This window comes from Macaca thibetana, chromosome 2 (genome assembly GCF_024542745.1).
Source record: "Macaca thibetana thibetana isolate TM-01 chromosome 2, ASM2454274v1, whole genome shotgun sequence".
NCBI classification, from domain to species: domain Eukaryota; kingdom Metazoa; phylum Chordata; class Mammalia; order Primates; family Cercopithecidae; genus Macaca; species Macaca thibetana.
The window spans coordinates 8,495,116-8,512,058 of NC_065579.1; the positions used below are offsets into that span (position 1 = coordinate 8,495,116).

A 16,943-nucleotide genomic window follows, 5' to 3' on the forward strand; every position below is an offset into this window, starting at 1 on the left:
GGATATGAAAGTCATGCAGGCAATATGCAAAAAGACATAGAAAGGTAGGGAAGTGCGGCCATGTTTTTTCACAGATATTTTTTGTCGACCTTAGCGGCATTCCAATAGAAAACAGACAAGTGATGCCTTTTGTGGCTCTTGATTACATATTTATCTGAAGTTTTGAAAAACTAAAACCTGTGTATAAAACTACTTTCTTTCATAAGCATGCCATATTCTCACAAACAACATGACTCTTTTGCCTCCATAAAAGGAAATAATTTCTACAAATATCCTCTAATCACAACATGAATGCAATTGCTTTCTTTCACAACATTATATTTAACTTAAAAAATAATCATTTCTTGCCACTTTACATCAACCTTGTGCTTCACTTAGAGATATCAATGAACAGACTTTTGCTTCTCCCATTTGATTTACAAGATCCTAGGTGGCTTATAAATACTGTATGTCAAATAGTTCATGAATAAAGACAGACAAACTCAGGTATGACATGATGGACGGATCATTTTCTGAATGATTAAAACTGGACAAAATTGGATCCAATAGAATCAAGAAGATCTTAAAAGCTACTTCTATTTAAAAACAAATTGGCAACATTTTAAGCTAACTTTCAATATTACAGCAAAACAAGAAACTCAAGTTTTTCTACTGAGGACAAGCAAGCCTGCTTGAATGTTTTAAAGAAAAATAGGCACTTCCTTTTCCTTCTTTAGATAACTCGATATTTCCCCTGTTGTATTTACACAGTTCAGGAGTCTAGACAATAGTGTGGTCAATACCATAGCACAGGCCTGCTTAGCAGCCCTCTGCTCCACTCTTCCTCTTGCGGTCTGCACCGGAATACTATGCATTTTGTTTTGATTTTTAAGGAGCTCAATTTGAGTACTCTAGTCCACTTTTCCAAGCACTCACCTGCAAGCATTTTTATCTGAAACACCGAACTCTCTCTCCACAACACCCCCCACCCAATCTGATTAGTGTCAACACAGCTGCCCATTCTGAGGAATGTAAACTAATATTGTTGTTAGACCTCCCTCAACCTTAGGAAACTTCCTCAAAGCCTTACAGTCTCTTCAGGATTTTTTTTTTATCCCTTTGCACAGGTTTAAATACCTAAGACAAACTTGCTAACAGATCAGAAATGCAAATTATCAATTCCTTCAATAAAATCCTGTATGCTGTAATACACATTTACATACATGCATGTATAAATATTTAACAACGCATCCCTCCAAAATAACTTTATTTGTCATCACACGTGAAAGTACAAGTCACCCTCCAGACGACAGAAATGTTATTACAGTCCCTTCTGGATTTAGGTGGGTCTCTGGATTGACAGACTTAAAAATGAAGATGGCTTTAAAAAATCTCACCTGATTATTTTGAAAAAAGCTTCATTTGCTTTTAGGATGAAGTCTGGAAATAGACCTATGCTAAGAAGTTAAGACACAGTCAACTAATTTTTCTTACTGGTACGTGAATACCCATGATAGGATTCATTGCAATGTATCCAGCAGAGTGTGATCTGCTGAGTCTGTTTTTATAAAAAGTGACTTTATAAAATCCTGAACATTATTTTTTCAAATACATAATGTCATCCAGATTTTTTTTTTCTTTTTCATCTTCTCCTACTGCTCCATCTCCTACTTAATAATAATAATAAAAAAAATCTTACAGCCACCACAGAAAACATTAACCAAGAAAAGGAGATTCCTACATACAATTTGCAAAACATTACTTTGGGTGACCGAGAACCACAAATATGTAAGTCTTTTAAAAAATAATAAAAATTAAAAAGCATCTCTAAATGGAGTGCTAAAATCTAAAATCCTTACCTCACTAAATTGAGTCTGGGCATTGTTTTCCAGGTACAACATGTTAGCTGTAAGATTGATCAATGCTGCTGTCCTCTCTTCTGGCTCCAGGATTTTGCCAACCCCCCCACCCCCTCTGAGACCCTTACGATATGAATCTACTAAGAAGATAACAGAACTCAAGTCCCTCTCTCTCTTTCTCTCTCTGTACATAATTTAAGGTTTCCTAATATATACCCAACTATAGGCATGAGGAGGCGGGACTCTTCTCTTTACCTGTCCAATCCATCAACTTCCACCTGGACTCCTCCACTCCAATGGAGTGAGGCCTCTCCCATCTCATTAAGTAGTTAGAATTCCTTATCACCAATCTTTAAAAGAAAAAGAAAGAAAGAAAAAAAAAAAAAAACCCAGGAGACAGACAGGTAAAACTTTCCCTGTCTCTTTCATAAGAAAGTGCACTCTCTTTTAAAAACAAAACAAATCTCCCCAAACAAACCGCACCACCACCACCACGATTTACAGAAGGCATTTCAGAAAGTTATTTTACTCTTTGCAACTGAAAAGTAAACTTCAGGAAAACTTTTAGGAGGCTTCTTTTTTTAAATCTAGATTTGAGGTTTCAAGAATGAATACACCAAGTTAGAAATTAGGAGAGAGAACTCAAATCCACTGTTAGATTTAATCAATGTAAAAAAATCAAAACCCACTGCCTGGTAGCTAAAGAGTATTTAACTTATTTTCCCCAGAAAAATGCCAGTGGTTTCATATCAAGCAATGACAAAATAAGCTATCTGATTTTTTTGAGCATGTTTCAATAACAATTTAAACTACCAGTCCCCGTTAACTTATAAAAACAAGCAAACATCCATATTATGTACAGGAATTAGGAATCCTGATAAATATGTCCTTTTTTTTTCTTTTCTTTTTCTTTTTTTTTTTTTTTTACAAAACCCTTATATATTTGAATATTTCTTTTCTCTATTTTATTGTACCCAGTTTCTACTAATATCTTTGCTTGTGAATAGGTAATAAAAATGATTACTGTACATGATTTATCTATGTAAATGATGAGTAGAATAAGTATTAAAGCATAAGATAGCAATTCTCTTTTGTCTTAAAAATACATTTACCTAAATACATGCCAACATTCATGCAGAATCTGGCCTTGGTTCGAAGATGTGGTGGAGATGAGATGCACCCTGATGGTTATCATGTGATTCATTAAAATACTCTCTTTACTGCTGAATATTTGTAATTCAGTTAGACTGATTTCTCCACATCATCCTACAGCCCCCACTCAGGAACCCAGTTTCCTCTATTTTGCTTGAAAAGTTGTAAGTGGCAAAGACAACTATAAGTGAATATTGCGATTTCTTATAAAATTTAGAAGACACAAAATTTAGAAGAGAATTGGAAGCCAGAAGAGATTAGAACATACATTTCAGAAACAAAGTTTGCAAATACGTTCACAACTTCCGATTTGCCTCCCCTTTACTTCTACTTTTGCATCCATAACATTTATGCACTTGAAGGATGATATGGCCATTGGCTGATATATAAGACCCATAGGTTTCTGGTAATAGTGCATCCTTCTTTTATAAACAGAAACCAAAAAACTCCCATAATATAATTTGATCTTGAGTATGCAAGAATATGACAGTACTCTGTAACACTACAAATTTATATCAGACAAAACATTCATTTCTTCACACACACATTGGGAAGAATGATCTCTCTTTCTACCTATAATTAACCAAATGAGCACTGCCTATGAGGCAAAAAACAACAACAACAACAACAACAACAACAAAAAACCTGCTTACAAAATACAGTATAATTATTTGTACAATGTATTTAAATTTTACACCTACTGACAGCTTAAGAGTCAATAGTAGAAAGCAGATGGTTGCTCCCTTAAAGGTGTGCATGATTCCTGTGGCCCAAAAACTTGGATGATCCTGAAAATCATCCAGGGTGCTTTTTAAAAACAGATTTCTGTCATGGCCCCAGATCTCCTGAATCAGGCTCTGCAGGGCTACAGCCCCAACAACTGGATTTTATACAGCTTGCTAGGCGGTTCTGTATGAGTCATGCTTGGGAATCAATGATCTAGAGGAAATGCTGTTAGCACAACTGCCTACAAAAGTCATTACTGAATTGTTTTTTACACTAATGGGATCACGTAGCCATTTGAATACCCAAATCTAAGGCTCAAGGTCTCAAGTATTGATATCCACTAAAAATGTAAACAACTTCATCTTTCACGAAGTCAAAAGATTCTCAGCAAGATCTGATGGATGGAAAAGTCAGATTCTTTCCACGTGCCACCTCAGCTATCAGCATGAATTCAGATACGGTCTCTAACATATTTACAAAGATTCTGGACAAAATCTAAGACAATATGTCCACTGTGGCTACTTGAGAGCTTTGAGTATTTTGGAAGAAAAGAACACTGGACTGGGAGTTAGGAGATAGGAGCTCTGTGCCCTTGGGGCAAGTTACTTAACCACTCTGGATTCAGATTCCTCATTTGTGAAATGAGGGGCAGAGCTAAATGATTTCTAAAGACCATTACAAAGATAAGAGCCTGTTTTTGTCCAGAATCAGGGAAGTGATTTAGAGGATATTCATCTTATTTTACTTGGATATTTATTTGTCCCTCAATTTGCTCATCTCCATATTGTACAAATGAAGTAGTCAAGTTGCACAGCTACTTAAGATACTTAAATGACATAAAGAAAAAGGAACAATATATTGGTGGAAAGTCGTATTTTTTGCTTCAAGGTATCCTCACAATGAAAAATTAGCTAATGGTTCATGTAGATTTGAACTCAGCACAAACATTTCCATAAAAGAGCTAATAAAAGTATATCTGATGTTTGATTTCAGAATTAGTGTGAAGAGCTGATGTAAATATCATGCATTGATTTAAGCAGGTTACAGAGAAGTAACAATTCTCTGCACTCCATAAACAAAAATGCTTATACGTGGATCTCAAAGGTTTAGTAACATGCATTAATTTTCCTAACCACCTAGTGGTGTAGGCTAGTATTATTATCTACGTTTTTCAGATAAATAAACAAATTCAAGGGTTTTAAGTGAATGCCCCAAGTCCTCAGTAGTTAGAACAACTCTAGTTAGAGCTCTTGCCTTTTCTCAGGCATTTCCTCAGACTTCTTAAAGCTCCACGGTCTCAGAATTAGGGGTCAGCACCGCCCCCTGGGTAAAAATGCCAGTGCTGTGAACCCACAGCTTTGGGAACAGAAGTCCAAGATGTCACATCAAAGCATATGCTTTCCAGAAGTAACAAAATGCTAACATTTTGATGAATATCCTTTTCTAACATCCAACTTTTTATTATAAGTGCTATATTTTCCTGTGTTTGTGTGTGTATTTGTGCATGCGTGTATGTGTCTGTGTGTGTGTGTTTAGGTATGTCTGGTCTTTCAAACTTGCATACAGTATTACAGTTTGCTTTTTGGTGTAGGAAAATTCTAATTTTTCCATAGTCAACTTTACCATTTTTTCTTTGATGACTTACTGTGTTTCAGACATAGTTTGAAAGGCCCTTCCCAGCCCAATGTAAAATTTTGTAACCATATTACAGTATTATGAGTTTTGAATGTTTTCACATGCAAATCTTTTAACTTTCCAGAATATATGTCTGTATGAAAAACAAAGGAAAATCTACTCTCGCCCATTGAAAACTGATCTTTATTATCTATTGAATATTTTTTCTCAGATTTGAAATGCCATTTTCATAAAATACCAATGTCAATGACTCCATTTGACATCTCTATGTGAAAAAGTTAAATAGTTATACTGTATATTTTTGGTTTGTGTGTTGTATTTTTATTTTTTTCCTGATTTATAATCCATGGTTGTTTGATTACAGAACTAGCAGGTACAGGGGCTGATAATCCTTCTACATTTTAATAAGAAATCCACCTGAATGCGGCCGGGCGCGTTGGCTCACATCTGTAATCCCAACACTTTGGGAGGCCGAGGCAGGCGGATGACAAAGTCAGGAGATTGAGACCATCCTGGCTAACACGGTGAGATCCTGTCTTTACTAAAAAAATAGAAAAAATTAGCCAGGCATGGTGGTGGGCGCCTGTAGTCCCAGCTACTTGGGAGGCAGAGGCAGGAGAATGGCGTGAACTCAGGAGGCGGAGGTTGCAATGAACTGAGATCGCACCACTGCACTCCAGCCTGGGCAACAGGGCGAGACTCCATCTCAAAAAAAATATATATATATATACACACACACACACACACACATATGTATATATACACACATATGTATCTATGTATATATGTATATATACACATGTGTGTATACATATACATAGATACATATGCATATACATATATACACACATATATACATATATGCATATACATATATACATATACCTATATATACATATAGGTATATGTATATATGTGTGTGTATATATGTGTGTGTGTGTGTATATATGTATATGCATATGTATATATGTGTGTGTGTGTGTGTGTGTATATATATACCTGAATGTTGAATGACGGCAAAAAAGGAATACACAGCAATGTCTCCACTTTCTCTCCTCCCTGCTGGAACTCCCTCACTATCAGTTCACCTTTCCTAAAGGGCAACTCTGATCATGTCCCTCCTCAGGGTGTCCCAGTGCCAACAGGACCAAACAAATTATTTACAATGGCATTCAAGGCCTTTTAAAATCTGGCCCCAAACTACCGTTTCAGCTTCACTTTCCTTACAAATCCACTCTGCTTAGCAAATGTGGACCCCAGCTGCCTATTTTTGTCCTGTTCAATCCGGTCCCTGAGTTTGGAATGCCTTCATTTGCTTTCCTGATATATTCAAATACTTTTAGATTCTTTAAACAATTTCTCTAAATTTCTCTAAATCCCTAAAGTTAAATCTTCTCTTATTTTAGATGAATATAAATAAAAGCAGTAATAAAATTCTACCTTTTAATGCAAAAAGTTGTATACTTAACTGTCTCCTCAACAAGATTTTGAAGTTTTTGAAGTCAGAATACATTTATGTTCATCATGTCACATTTAGTACTCCAAAAGCTCGGTGAGTATTAGCTCAATTAAACAGTTCTATAATTCTATAAGAGATAACTAGAAAGCAGAAGAGTATTTACCCAAAGCATTTATTATGAGACAGACACACAGAGATGCCTTTTTAACAGAGAGATGCCTTTTCATCTTGTAAAAATCAAAGCATAGCATCTAATTAAAATAGAAGAGAGAAAAAATATTGCTTTCAATTCAAGCTCAGTATCTCAAGCTCTCAACAATTACTTGTGAAAAGAGAAAGTTGTCAGCATGAAAAACCTGTAATAGTCAAGAAAGGTTGGGGTTTTTAGAGCATGTGTGAAAGCTAAGAAATGGTGGGGCTTTCCAGGCAGCTGCAAAACAAAACCAGTGAGATCTTTTTGATATCAGCTACCATTACTGTGAAGGATGATCTACAAAACACACTGAATAACTTTTAAAGTTCTAATACTGTGTGAATTAAGTGTTTACCTTCCTCTCCTGCCTCAGATAGGTGATAAGAATTAGCATTTGAGGAAGCTACTAAAGGCCACTAAATTAGTTCAACACATCAATTTTTAGTCTGAGGCTAAGTTCCAAAACAAGATCTCATCCATTTGAGGATGACCAGCTAAGTTCTGAAAAATGGGTAAGTCTTATAGGCATAGAAGGGGAGATGAGTTCTGTCTTAAATCTTACAGTGTATTCTAGATTTAATTTTTTATTTGTATACATGTTCAAGTAAATGATAAAATGGTAGACAGAATTTAGATTCTCTGCACTTTTTATGGTTAAGGTACTCAAAGCACTTTACATATAACAAACTCATTTAATTCTCATAAAATTATTCCTTAGATACTATGTTCATTGCTATTTTACAGATGAAGACACTGAAGTGCAGAGAGAGATTAAATGATGGAATTGAGATCCGAATCTGTGTATTTTGAGACTGGAAAACACTATGCTTCATGGTTAAATTACATCTTCATGTTTACTTTTCCCTCTTACTCCTGTATTTATCCTTCTTCAATGTCATCTATGTCCTACAGTTCATTTGCCATATAGCCAATGCTATGATTATAATAACAACAGTATTTTACCACTTACCTGGATTTAGATAGTGCCTTACTTACAGTTCAAGTAAATAGATGTACAAATGTACAGAGATAAGATAATCTCTCCTCATATTGTTTCGCATTATGGATTTAAAATTTTTAGATTACAAAAATAGTGTGAAATTTAGAAGAAAAAAGTAAAATACAAATAAAAAATGAAAGTCAACTGTAAGTGCAACTCTCAGAATTACATTAAAAGTTTCTATGGTCTTCCTCCTATGTTTATGTATGTAAACAAGATTGAGATCATATGCAATATAATTTTTTTAGTTATCATAATATTTTGAGTATTTTCCCCTGTTAAGTATTCCTACAACTAAAAGTACTGGGTCAAATGTTATGGACTTAAGTCACTTCATGGGTATAGTATCAAGTTATTTTCCAAAAAGACTGCAACAGATTACATTTGAGTGAGGCTATCACAGCACTGAGAGGACTATCTTTTCCAACTTTATACATAAAAAAATATTTTATTTTCATATTAATTCCCTTTATTGCTAGTGATATTTCATGTGTTTCAATATGTTCATTAGCCCTCTGCATTTCTCCTTTAAATGGCCTGTTAATATATTTTGCCTTACTGCCAATCCCTGCTCCATTGAAGGAGTAGTATCTTCTTTATTAATAAAGGTTTAACCCTTTAATAGATTCATCAAATATTTCCAAATTGCTTTTCTTTTTAGTATTATATACACTAAAATAAAAACTATTTTATTATATAAAACTGACTTCTTTAGGATTTTAAAAAATACATGTGTTTGTTTAGATTACAAATATGGTGTTGAAAATACAGAAAATACACACTGTATGGAATAAATTGCAGTCATTTATCCTAGAAACTACAGGTAGACACCATTAGCATTTTGGTCTATTCTCTTCCAGAGATACATATTACACATAAGTATGTGTTTTACCAGCTGTACACATACTCAATACTAAAGATATATTTTGTTAAGTATGTATATATGTATCTGTGTACACAGATGCATATACCTACTTTTTGAAATTAATCTGCTAAAATGAGTACATTCTCAGGTCATTAAATGCATTATATTAAATTAAATTAAATTTTAAAATTAAAAAATTAAACTGCTACATAGTTATTGAATTAATTTAGCTATTTCCAACTAATTGGGAATTCAATTTGCTTCAATTTTTCTTCACCACTATAATCATAAAGCAAAAATTATTACACTATTTATTAAAGTACACTACCATAAGCAAATTATTCAATTAAAAGACAAAAATATTTTAAAGCCTGATAGATACATTAATTTCCAAACAGGATACCAGTTTATGTTTAGGCCAACAATGCATTACAGAGCTCACCTCACTACAACACTAGTACCAGCACTAGCAGCTACTATTATTTAAAATATTTAAAAAAATAGAGTAAAAACTCATCAACAAAATTAAGTTCCTCCTATTGCTATTATACGTTATTCATTAAAATAAACATACTCACCTGTACTCCCACTGACTGGTCTACTTTGGAAAGAGAAGGTCTTAAATCAAACTACACTGTGTTTGAATAGTGATGTGTTGAGTTTCTTTGAACCTTCATCTCTAAAAGCAAAATATCACCTCACATTATAACATTTAACTTCCCTAATCAGCCCTATGGCACTATTTAGTTTATGATAGATTCCAAATAAATGTCAGTATCTTTTATTGTTGTATTTATCAATATGTGTATTTCTGAAGATGGCTACTAAATATCTCCTATAAATTCTTATTTTTTAAAGCACTGGATTGTCTTATGTTTGAATAGACTGATTAAAACTTATATTTCAGTCCCTGGCCCTCCTACTTACTGCCACATCCTCCGTACAGCTGCCACCATGGCAAATGGTCATAGACGCAGTCAATTGCCGGCAAGGAACAGTGGAAAGAACTCTGGAATCAACATCAGGAAACCTGGGCTTTGGGTTTCACCTATTTGATTTTGAGTTTGTCTCTTTTCTGAATGGATAATGAATAAGTATTCACTCAAGTTCATTGCATAACACATCACTTTTCCTTCTGATTCCACACTGGGATATATTATAACACAAGCCCAGATTTCCATAATTCATTCTACCTTGAAACCATAAAAACGAAACCCCTCTTGCATTCAGGGTCATGCATGAAAGGGCACTGTTCTTTTTTTTTTTTTTTTTTTTTTTTCAATTTATTTATTTATTTTTTTTTTTGAGACGGAGTCTCGCTCTGTCACCCAGGCTGGAGTGCAGTGGCCGGATCTCAGCTCGCTGCAAGCTCCGCCTCCCGGGTTCCCGCCATTCTCCTGCCTCAGCCTCCCGAGTAGCTGGGACTATAGGCGCCGCCACCATGCCCGGCTAGTTTTTTGTATTTTTTAGTAGAGACGGGGTTTCACCGGGTTAGCAAGGATGGTCTCGATCTCCTGACCTCGTGATCCGCCCGTCTCGGCCTCCCAAAGTGCTGGGATTACAGGTTTGAGCCACCGCGCCTGGCCAAAAGGGCACTGTTCTAAGAGTCATGAATTTTGGGTTAAGTTCTGCATCTACCAGTAAATTCATTACATTACTTGAAGCAAGACACTTCCCCTGCCCATGCTTCAGGTTTTCAAGCTGTTAATTGGATTTAGTGTTATTAGATATTCGGCATCCTATATAATTGTGATCCTACTCTCCTTGGAGATGGCATTTGTCTATTCAACCTAGATTTGATTTACTACTGACGAAGACAAGACAACTTCCCTCTCAACTTTACATCAGACGTCTGTTCCTCGTGGTATTTCCGCCCTAAAGGGCCAGTGAGGCAGCTAATTTTATAGACCAGTTGATTTCTATCCAGATTTCAGCCCTGGCAATTTTAGGCTTCACTTTTAGCTCCTCAATTTCTCTCTCCTCAGCAGGAATAATAGGCTGGGCAGGAGATGCCTCATTCTTTCTGGAGGCTGTATTTTGAGGCAACTCAGCTTTCTTACGTAAATCTTCTCCACCCTTTCCAGGAAAAAAAGAAAAATCCCTAGGCAAAATAGAAAGGAGGTGTATTTACTGTGGAATCCTAGATGAACTCCAAGTGGGGCGGGGACTGTATTTTGCTCTTAGAGCGTTCTAGCGTCCGTATCTGGTTTTAACTGCTGCCGGTCTGCACCTTTAGTTACAGCATATGTGTCCGCTAGTAGCCACAGTTGTTTTAGAAAATAGGAGAAGTCACAGGTTTGTGACATCAGGAACCCGTGGATAATCCCGCCTGTGAATCTCCCATCCAGTATGCACACCACCTTTGCATCATAAACCACGAGGGTGGATAAGCCACTCCGAGAACCCTGTTTTCACTAATCCTCTCTGCTACACTGTTCAGGATTACATTACCCTTAAATCCTAAGTATACAGAAATGGTGTATGTAAATGTGGTATCTGTAGCTATCTATATTTTTTAAAGGTCCACTTGTTTCATGCTGTGACTTGCTATCAGGCCTTGACATAGCTATCTAGTCTGTCTGTTTCTCAGCCCCTTGCAAGTACGACAAAGACTTGGCCAAATCCTGTGGGATTTCTAAAGTTCTTTCTGGGCCTGACAGTCTCAGATTTTCTCTACATTTCTGAAGGACGCCAGTCCTTCACTATGCAACTGCTTTGATAATGTCTGTTTGGCAGAAAATAGCCCTTAACATAAACACAAAACAAGAAAAATTGCATTTTAAGAAGAAGAAGAGAGTCAACATGATCAGGAAAACAGAAAGACTGAAACCTTAACTGGATCCAGGATAACTGACATCACTGCCACCGCCAGCAGAGAGGTGGAAGTAATTTAGGTATGACAAACCATAGTGTTTCTTAACACTGGGGAAGCAGCATGGACTGGCAGCTCTCCCAGGCACAAATGTCACCAGGCTGGTGTCATCTTCCTTCTGTGACAGCAGGCCATGGGAGAAAAAGCACCTGTCTCTGGCAACAATTTCCACTCACTCTAAGTGTGGGGTGTAGAAGATCTTAGTCCAAAACAATAATAAAGACATAAAAATAAGTGCCTTCCTTGTGTCATTTTTGTCCCAGTGACCCTGAGTACAGAAGAGAGTTAAGTGTACATAGAATTAGGAAATAGGGGCCTATAAGTAAGGTATGGAGGAAATTGTTTTCCAAAATGAAAAACCAAATCCAACTTCAAGAGTGCAAGAAAATATTTTGATAAGAAGGTAATGATCAGTTCTAGCTTTAAAGTATTCTATATTTCTGTCTAAGATGATCTAACTTGAGTACTTCTTTTGAAAAAGTCTTGTTAGTGGGCAAAGAAGGGTGCAGTGATTTGGGGCTGGGTAATAAGAGCTTAAGGATATGTATCCCGCATTGCAGCTTACAAAGCATACATCTCTTATATTTCACAGTTTGGCAGCTCTGTAGACCCTAGTTCCTCTATTATCTCCAACTGGCAAACTCAAACACATTCTTTAACACCCACATAACTGCTACTTCCATTTTACTCCACACTGGTTGAGTGTCTTCTATGTACTTAGCTTGTGCTTGCTAGGATCTGTCTTCTTGCCTTTTTTGTAATTTCTTGTCTTTTCTAGGCAGTCAGTTGCTCTCTCCATTAACATTTTACTAATTCTTGGGATACCTATATTATTGTTGATCTGATCTTATTGCCTTTTAGTTATGTTTTCATGAATCCCACACTGAAATAGAAGCTTGAGAGCAAGGGCAATGCCCAATTTAGTTCTATATTTCCTGCAGCTTGGAAAGTAGGCAGAGTAAGCACTCACATTCTGCTTGGGAGATGTTTGTTCTGGTTTGATCCATATAATAAGTTTGTGAAGTTGGCAGAGTCTTACTGTCCTCCATTTTCAGACAAGGAAATGAGGCTCTAGAGGGGTTAAATGTCATACTCAAGTTCATACGCTAAACTATACTTAAGGCTGGAGCTTGGAACTCGGGTTTGCTGGCTCCAAATTTCATGCTTCCCTGTGCTACACAGGTTACTCTGTCACAGAAGAGATTACTGTCTTGCACACATGCCTGAACATTGTGCAGGAATTCTGTATCAGAGCAAATCACCTTTTTTATTTGCATGCTCTGCAAGGGAAATTGAGAGGTCCTGTGGACACAAATGGCTCCCGTGGATTTTCTTTGCAGCTTTTTCCCCTACATGTTGGTATTCTGAGCTTCCTACTGTTACAGACACAATGAACTGACTTAACTCCACTTTCCCAAGCCTGATTCACAAGTCGATTAAAAAGTGGTGCAACCAAGTAGGTGTGACTCTGTGACCCGGGTGGTTAAGCCAGATCTTCTGGCCTATGGAGGTTGCTGGTTTGATTTTGTAAGAAAACATTATCTGCATTGATCATGAACTAGACAATTTTGTAATAATGTCACAAAGAGATTAAAAAAGACTCAAGAGGAGTGATGCATTTTAAAAATATAGGTAATTTCCAGCAAAGATTGCAATTTACTTTAGGGTTAATATATATGTTGCTTAAAAGTAAAGGGAAACTAAAGACTATAGCCTTGTAATAATGATGAAATCATTTCGTCAAATGGAACTCAGTATGAATGTTGCATTTAAATCACAAAAAGAAATGCATAGCAAAGTCAGACTTCATTATAAGTAACATAAAGACACATCCACACATCCACACACACACAAGCTATGGAAAAGCTGGCTTCAGCAAAATAAAAAAATAAAGCTAAGGAATTATTTGTAACTCAGTTGCTAAGTGAATGAAATGGTAATATTACACCCATCTCATTTACTTATATTCTCTACTTTAAGTATTTCTTCGATTTATGAGGTTTTGTGATGCAGATAGTTTCTCTATGGGGTAAGGGATTTAAGCTACAAAGTTAAAGGGCCGAGTTGATAACAATGTAAGTGGTGTGACCAGATCTATAAGATTATGGACAAAAAAGGGAACTGATGTTTCAGTCTAAGCATCTCTTTAAAACATATATTCAGCTTCTTTTATCCTAACTCGTTCCTCAAAATATCCACATTCTTACAATTCCTATTTAGCAACAATAATAAGTTCTTGGTCATGATCATTAACTAGAAGACTACTTGAGCAAACTAAAACCCATGTACAATCCTCACCCATCAGACAAGTTCTACTTTCAATTCCATTATGACTCTAGAATGGAAAAAATCAAAAATGTTTACTGGTTCATGTAATAGAAAAGATTGTCAAATTTGAGTTTTGCATCCTCTTACAGGCAATCTGGACAAAAAAAGTGAAGGCGAAAGTAAATAATAACTGATTAAAAATTAGTTGATTTTATTTTATTGATACATCAAACCATAGATCCATTCAGTGTATGTTAATACTAGAAGGGGTGTTAGAGGCCATCAGTTAGAGACCATTTTATTTCTCCCACATACACATGTAGACAAGCACATTTCCTTTCAAACATTAACTGAATATTTTATTGTACATTATCCTGCAATAAGACCTAAAGAAGAATAAGACTCGGCCGGGCACAGTGGCTCATGCCTGTAATCCCAGCACTTTGGGAGGCCAAGGCAGGTGGATCACTTGAGGCCAGGAGTTCAAGACCAGTCATGGCCAACATGGTGAAACCCCACTTCTACTGGAAATATGGAAATTAGACAGATGTAATGATGCATGCCTGTAATCCCAGCTACTCAGGTGGCTGAGGCACCAGAATCACTTGAACCCGGAAGGCAGAGGTTGCCGTGAGCTGAGATTCAGGCACTGTACTCCAGCCTGGGTGACAGAGTAAGACTCTGACTCAAAGGAAAAAAAAATAAAAAAAAAAAAAGACGACAACGACGACGACTCAGCATCTGTCCAAAGACTTCCTCATCTAGTATAGGAGACATATACTTAAAAAAACAAAAAACAAAAAACAAAAAAAAACCTAATATGTTTACAAAGTCGGGTGAAGTGCATGTGAAATAGTAACTAAAATGAATGCTAAGTAAGTTAAAGTTACAGACATAGTTCTATGGGAACAGAGAGAAAGGAGTGATTAATTCTTCATGAAGAGATAAGGAGTTGAATCCATAAGGTAAAAAGGAAATAGAACAGGAAGAGGAAATAGACATTTAGGAATCTAATTAAGAAACAGCATAGGACAAAAGACAGAGACATGAAATTATGCATTCAGAATAACGGTGAGGCCAGGCATGGTGGCTCACACCTGTAATCCCAGCATTTTGGGAGACAGAGGCGGGTGAATCACCTGAGGTCAGGAGTTTGAGACCAGCCTGACCAATATGGTGAAACTCCATCTCCACTAAAAATACAAAAATTAGCTGAGCATGATGGCAGGTGCCTATAATCCCAGCTACTCAGGAGGCTGAGGCAGGAAAATCGCTTGAATCCAGGAGGCAGAGATTGAAGTGAGCCCAGATCCTACCATTGCCCTGCAATCTAGGTGACAGAGCAAGACTCTGTCTCAAAATAAAATAAAATAAAAATAAAAAAATAACAGGGTGAGTTGGATGAGCCTGGAACGACAGGAGATGGAAGACAGAGTAGGAAAGACATGTTGGAATAAGACTGTGGTGGATTTGAATTATCTGTATCCTTCTCATACTTGAAGTAAACATGAGAAATATACTTCAGCTTTAAGCTTCCAGAAAAGTTTATGACTTATCTTCCCTGAAGATAAAGTTATGGGCTAGATCACCTCTTATTTCCTATGACTTGATATTTCAATTCCTTGGATTACAAATGGAAGCCTTTCATGTGAATTGAAAGGATATTTAAAAGACCCTAGAATTTGGGGAACTGTCTTCTGCTATTGCTATCACCAAAGATCAACATCAACCTCTCTTCTCGCTCTTATCCTGTGTAGAGAAGTGTGCCAAGTCCACCCAACTGTCACAACAGCATTTACCCTCTGACCCTCAGTAAACAATTGCACAGGATGCCTTTTTAAATTGCTGGATGCTACACTCTCATTTCTTTCAAGACTGACCTGCAGGGCTAATTACAGAGTTCAACTCTCTGCCCATCTGAGACTAACATTTACATCTAGGTCTGTAAGGCAAAACCAGTGCTCCTAACAGATCCCTAGCTTTGGAGGACTCTAACCTAGCAGGGGCTGGCTTTTGTTTTCAGGATAAATTTAGGAATTCAAACATAAAGATCCATTTCTTCATTGCTACTCTTCTATAGGATTGTGAGCCTTTAATAGAAAGCAATCAGTTAAGCATCCACTCCTAAATCCTTTCTTCATTATTTCCTAAGACTCTACATGTATTCACCCATAACAATAGTGCCCCTTTCTCTTCTTAGGCCCCAGCAAGACAAGAAGAGAAAGGAGGAAGGGCTCTGTCTCTGTCTCTGGAGCGAAACATGGTGTTTCAAAAGTCAGGCTTATTGTAATAATATGGGCAGTAATTGTAAGCAATGATAAAAATAAAACTAAAGAATATTACATCGAGAGACTTTAGAAATCATATAACCACACATTTTCATTTAGAGAAAGACAACATGAAATCCAAAGATTGAAAATAAGTGTCCCAATGCTTTGCAACTATTTTTTATATTTTGTTAAATACAGGGTCTTGCTATGTTGCCCAAGCTAGTCTGAAACTCCTGGGCTAAGCAGCCCTTCTGCCTCAGACTCCCAAATTTGCAACTATTTTGTAAATGTCAAGTGGCTCTCCTTCTCTCCTCATTCTTAGGATTGCATCCCATATTTGAAATAATTACATTACTCATTACATTTAACCATGAGAACTACATATATTTTTGTTTATGGCCCAAGGCTTATATTTCAAGTGTACCAAAACTTTGTCTCAGTCATCCCATTGGGCTGCCTCAATTTCTGCTTTAAATTCGGTTAAGTGTTGGTGACTATTACAGGTTTCCAATAAACATACTAAGGTAGTAGTAAAAGGTAACCTCTCTTTCTCTCTGTGAAAAGTTTTCACTTCTATATTTGGGGCTTAAAGAAGATATTTTAAAATGTGTGAATTAAAGAGAGATAGAAGGTTAGATATCACTAAAAAGAAATGAGGACAAGAT

General features: G+C 36.4%; 1 protein-coding gene across 8 annotated transcripts in view; it reads right to left on the reverse strand.

The window, feature by feature from the left end:
• TP63 (tumor protein p63) overlaps nucleotides 1-16,943 on the reverse strand; it is a 265,894-nt gene that overhangs the window by 106,117 nt on the left and 142,834 nt on the right. For 3 of the 8 annotated variants that reach the window (XM_050779263.1, XM_050779262.1, XM_050779265.1), the window contains exon 1: nucleotides 1,839-2,025. The exons of the other annotated variants lie outside the window; for them this stretch is intronic. In XM_050779263.1, the coding sequence (XP_050635220.1) occupies nucleotides 1,839-1,880 (42 nt within the window). In that variant the 5' untranslated portion in view covers nucleotides 1,881-2,025. Of the gene's footprint in view, nucleotides 1-1,838; nucleotides 2,026-16,943 lie in introns of those variants that run through there. 8 annotated transcript variants of the gene reach the window in all.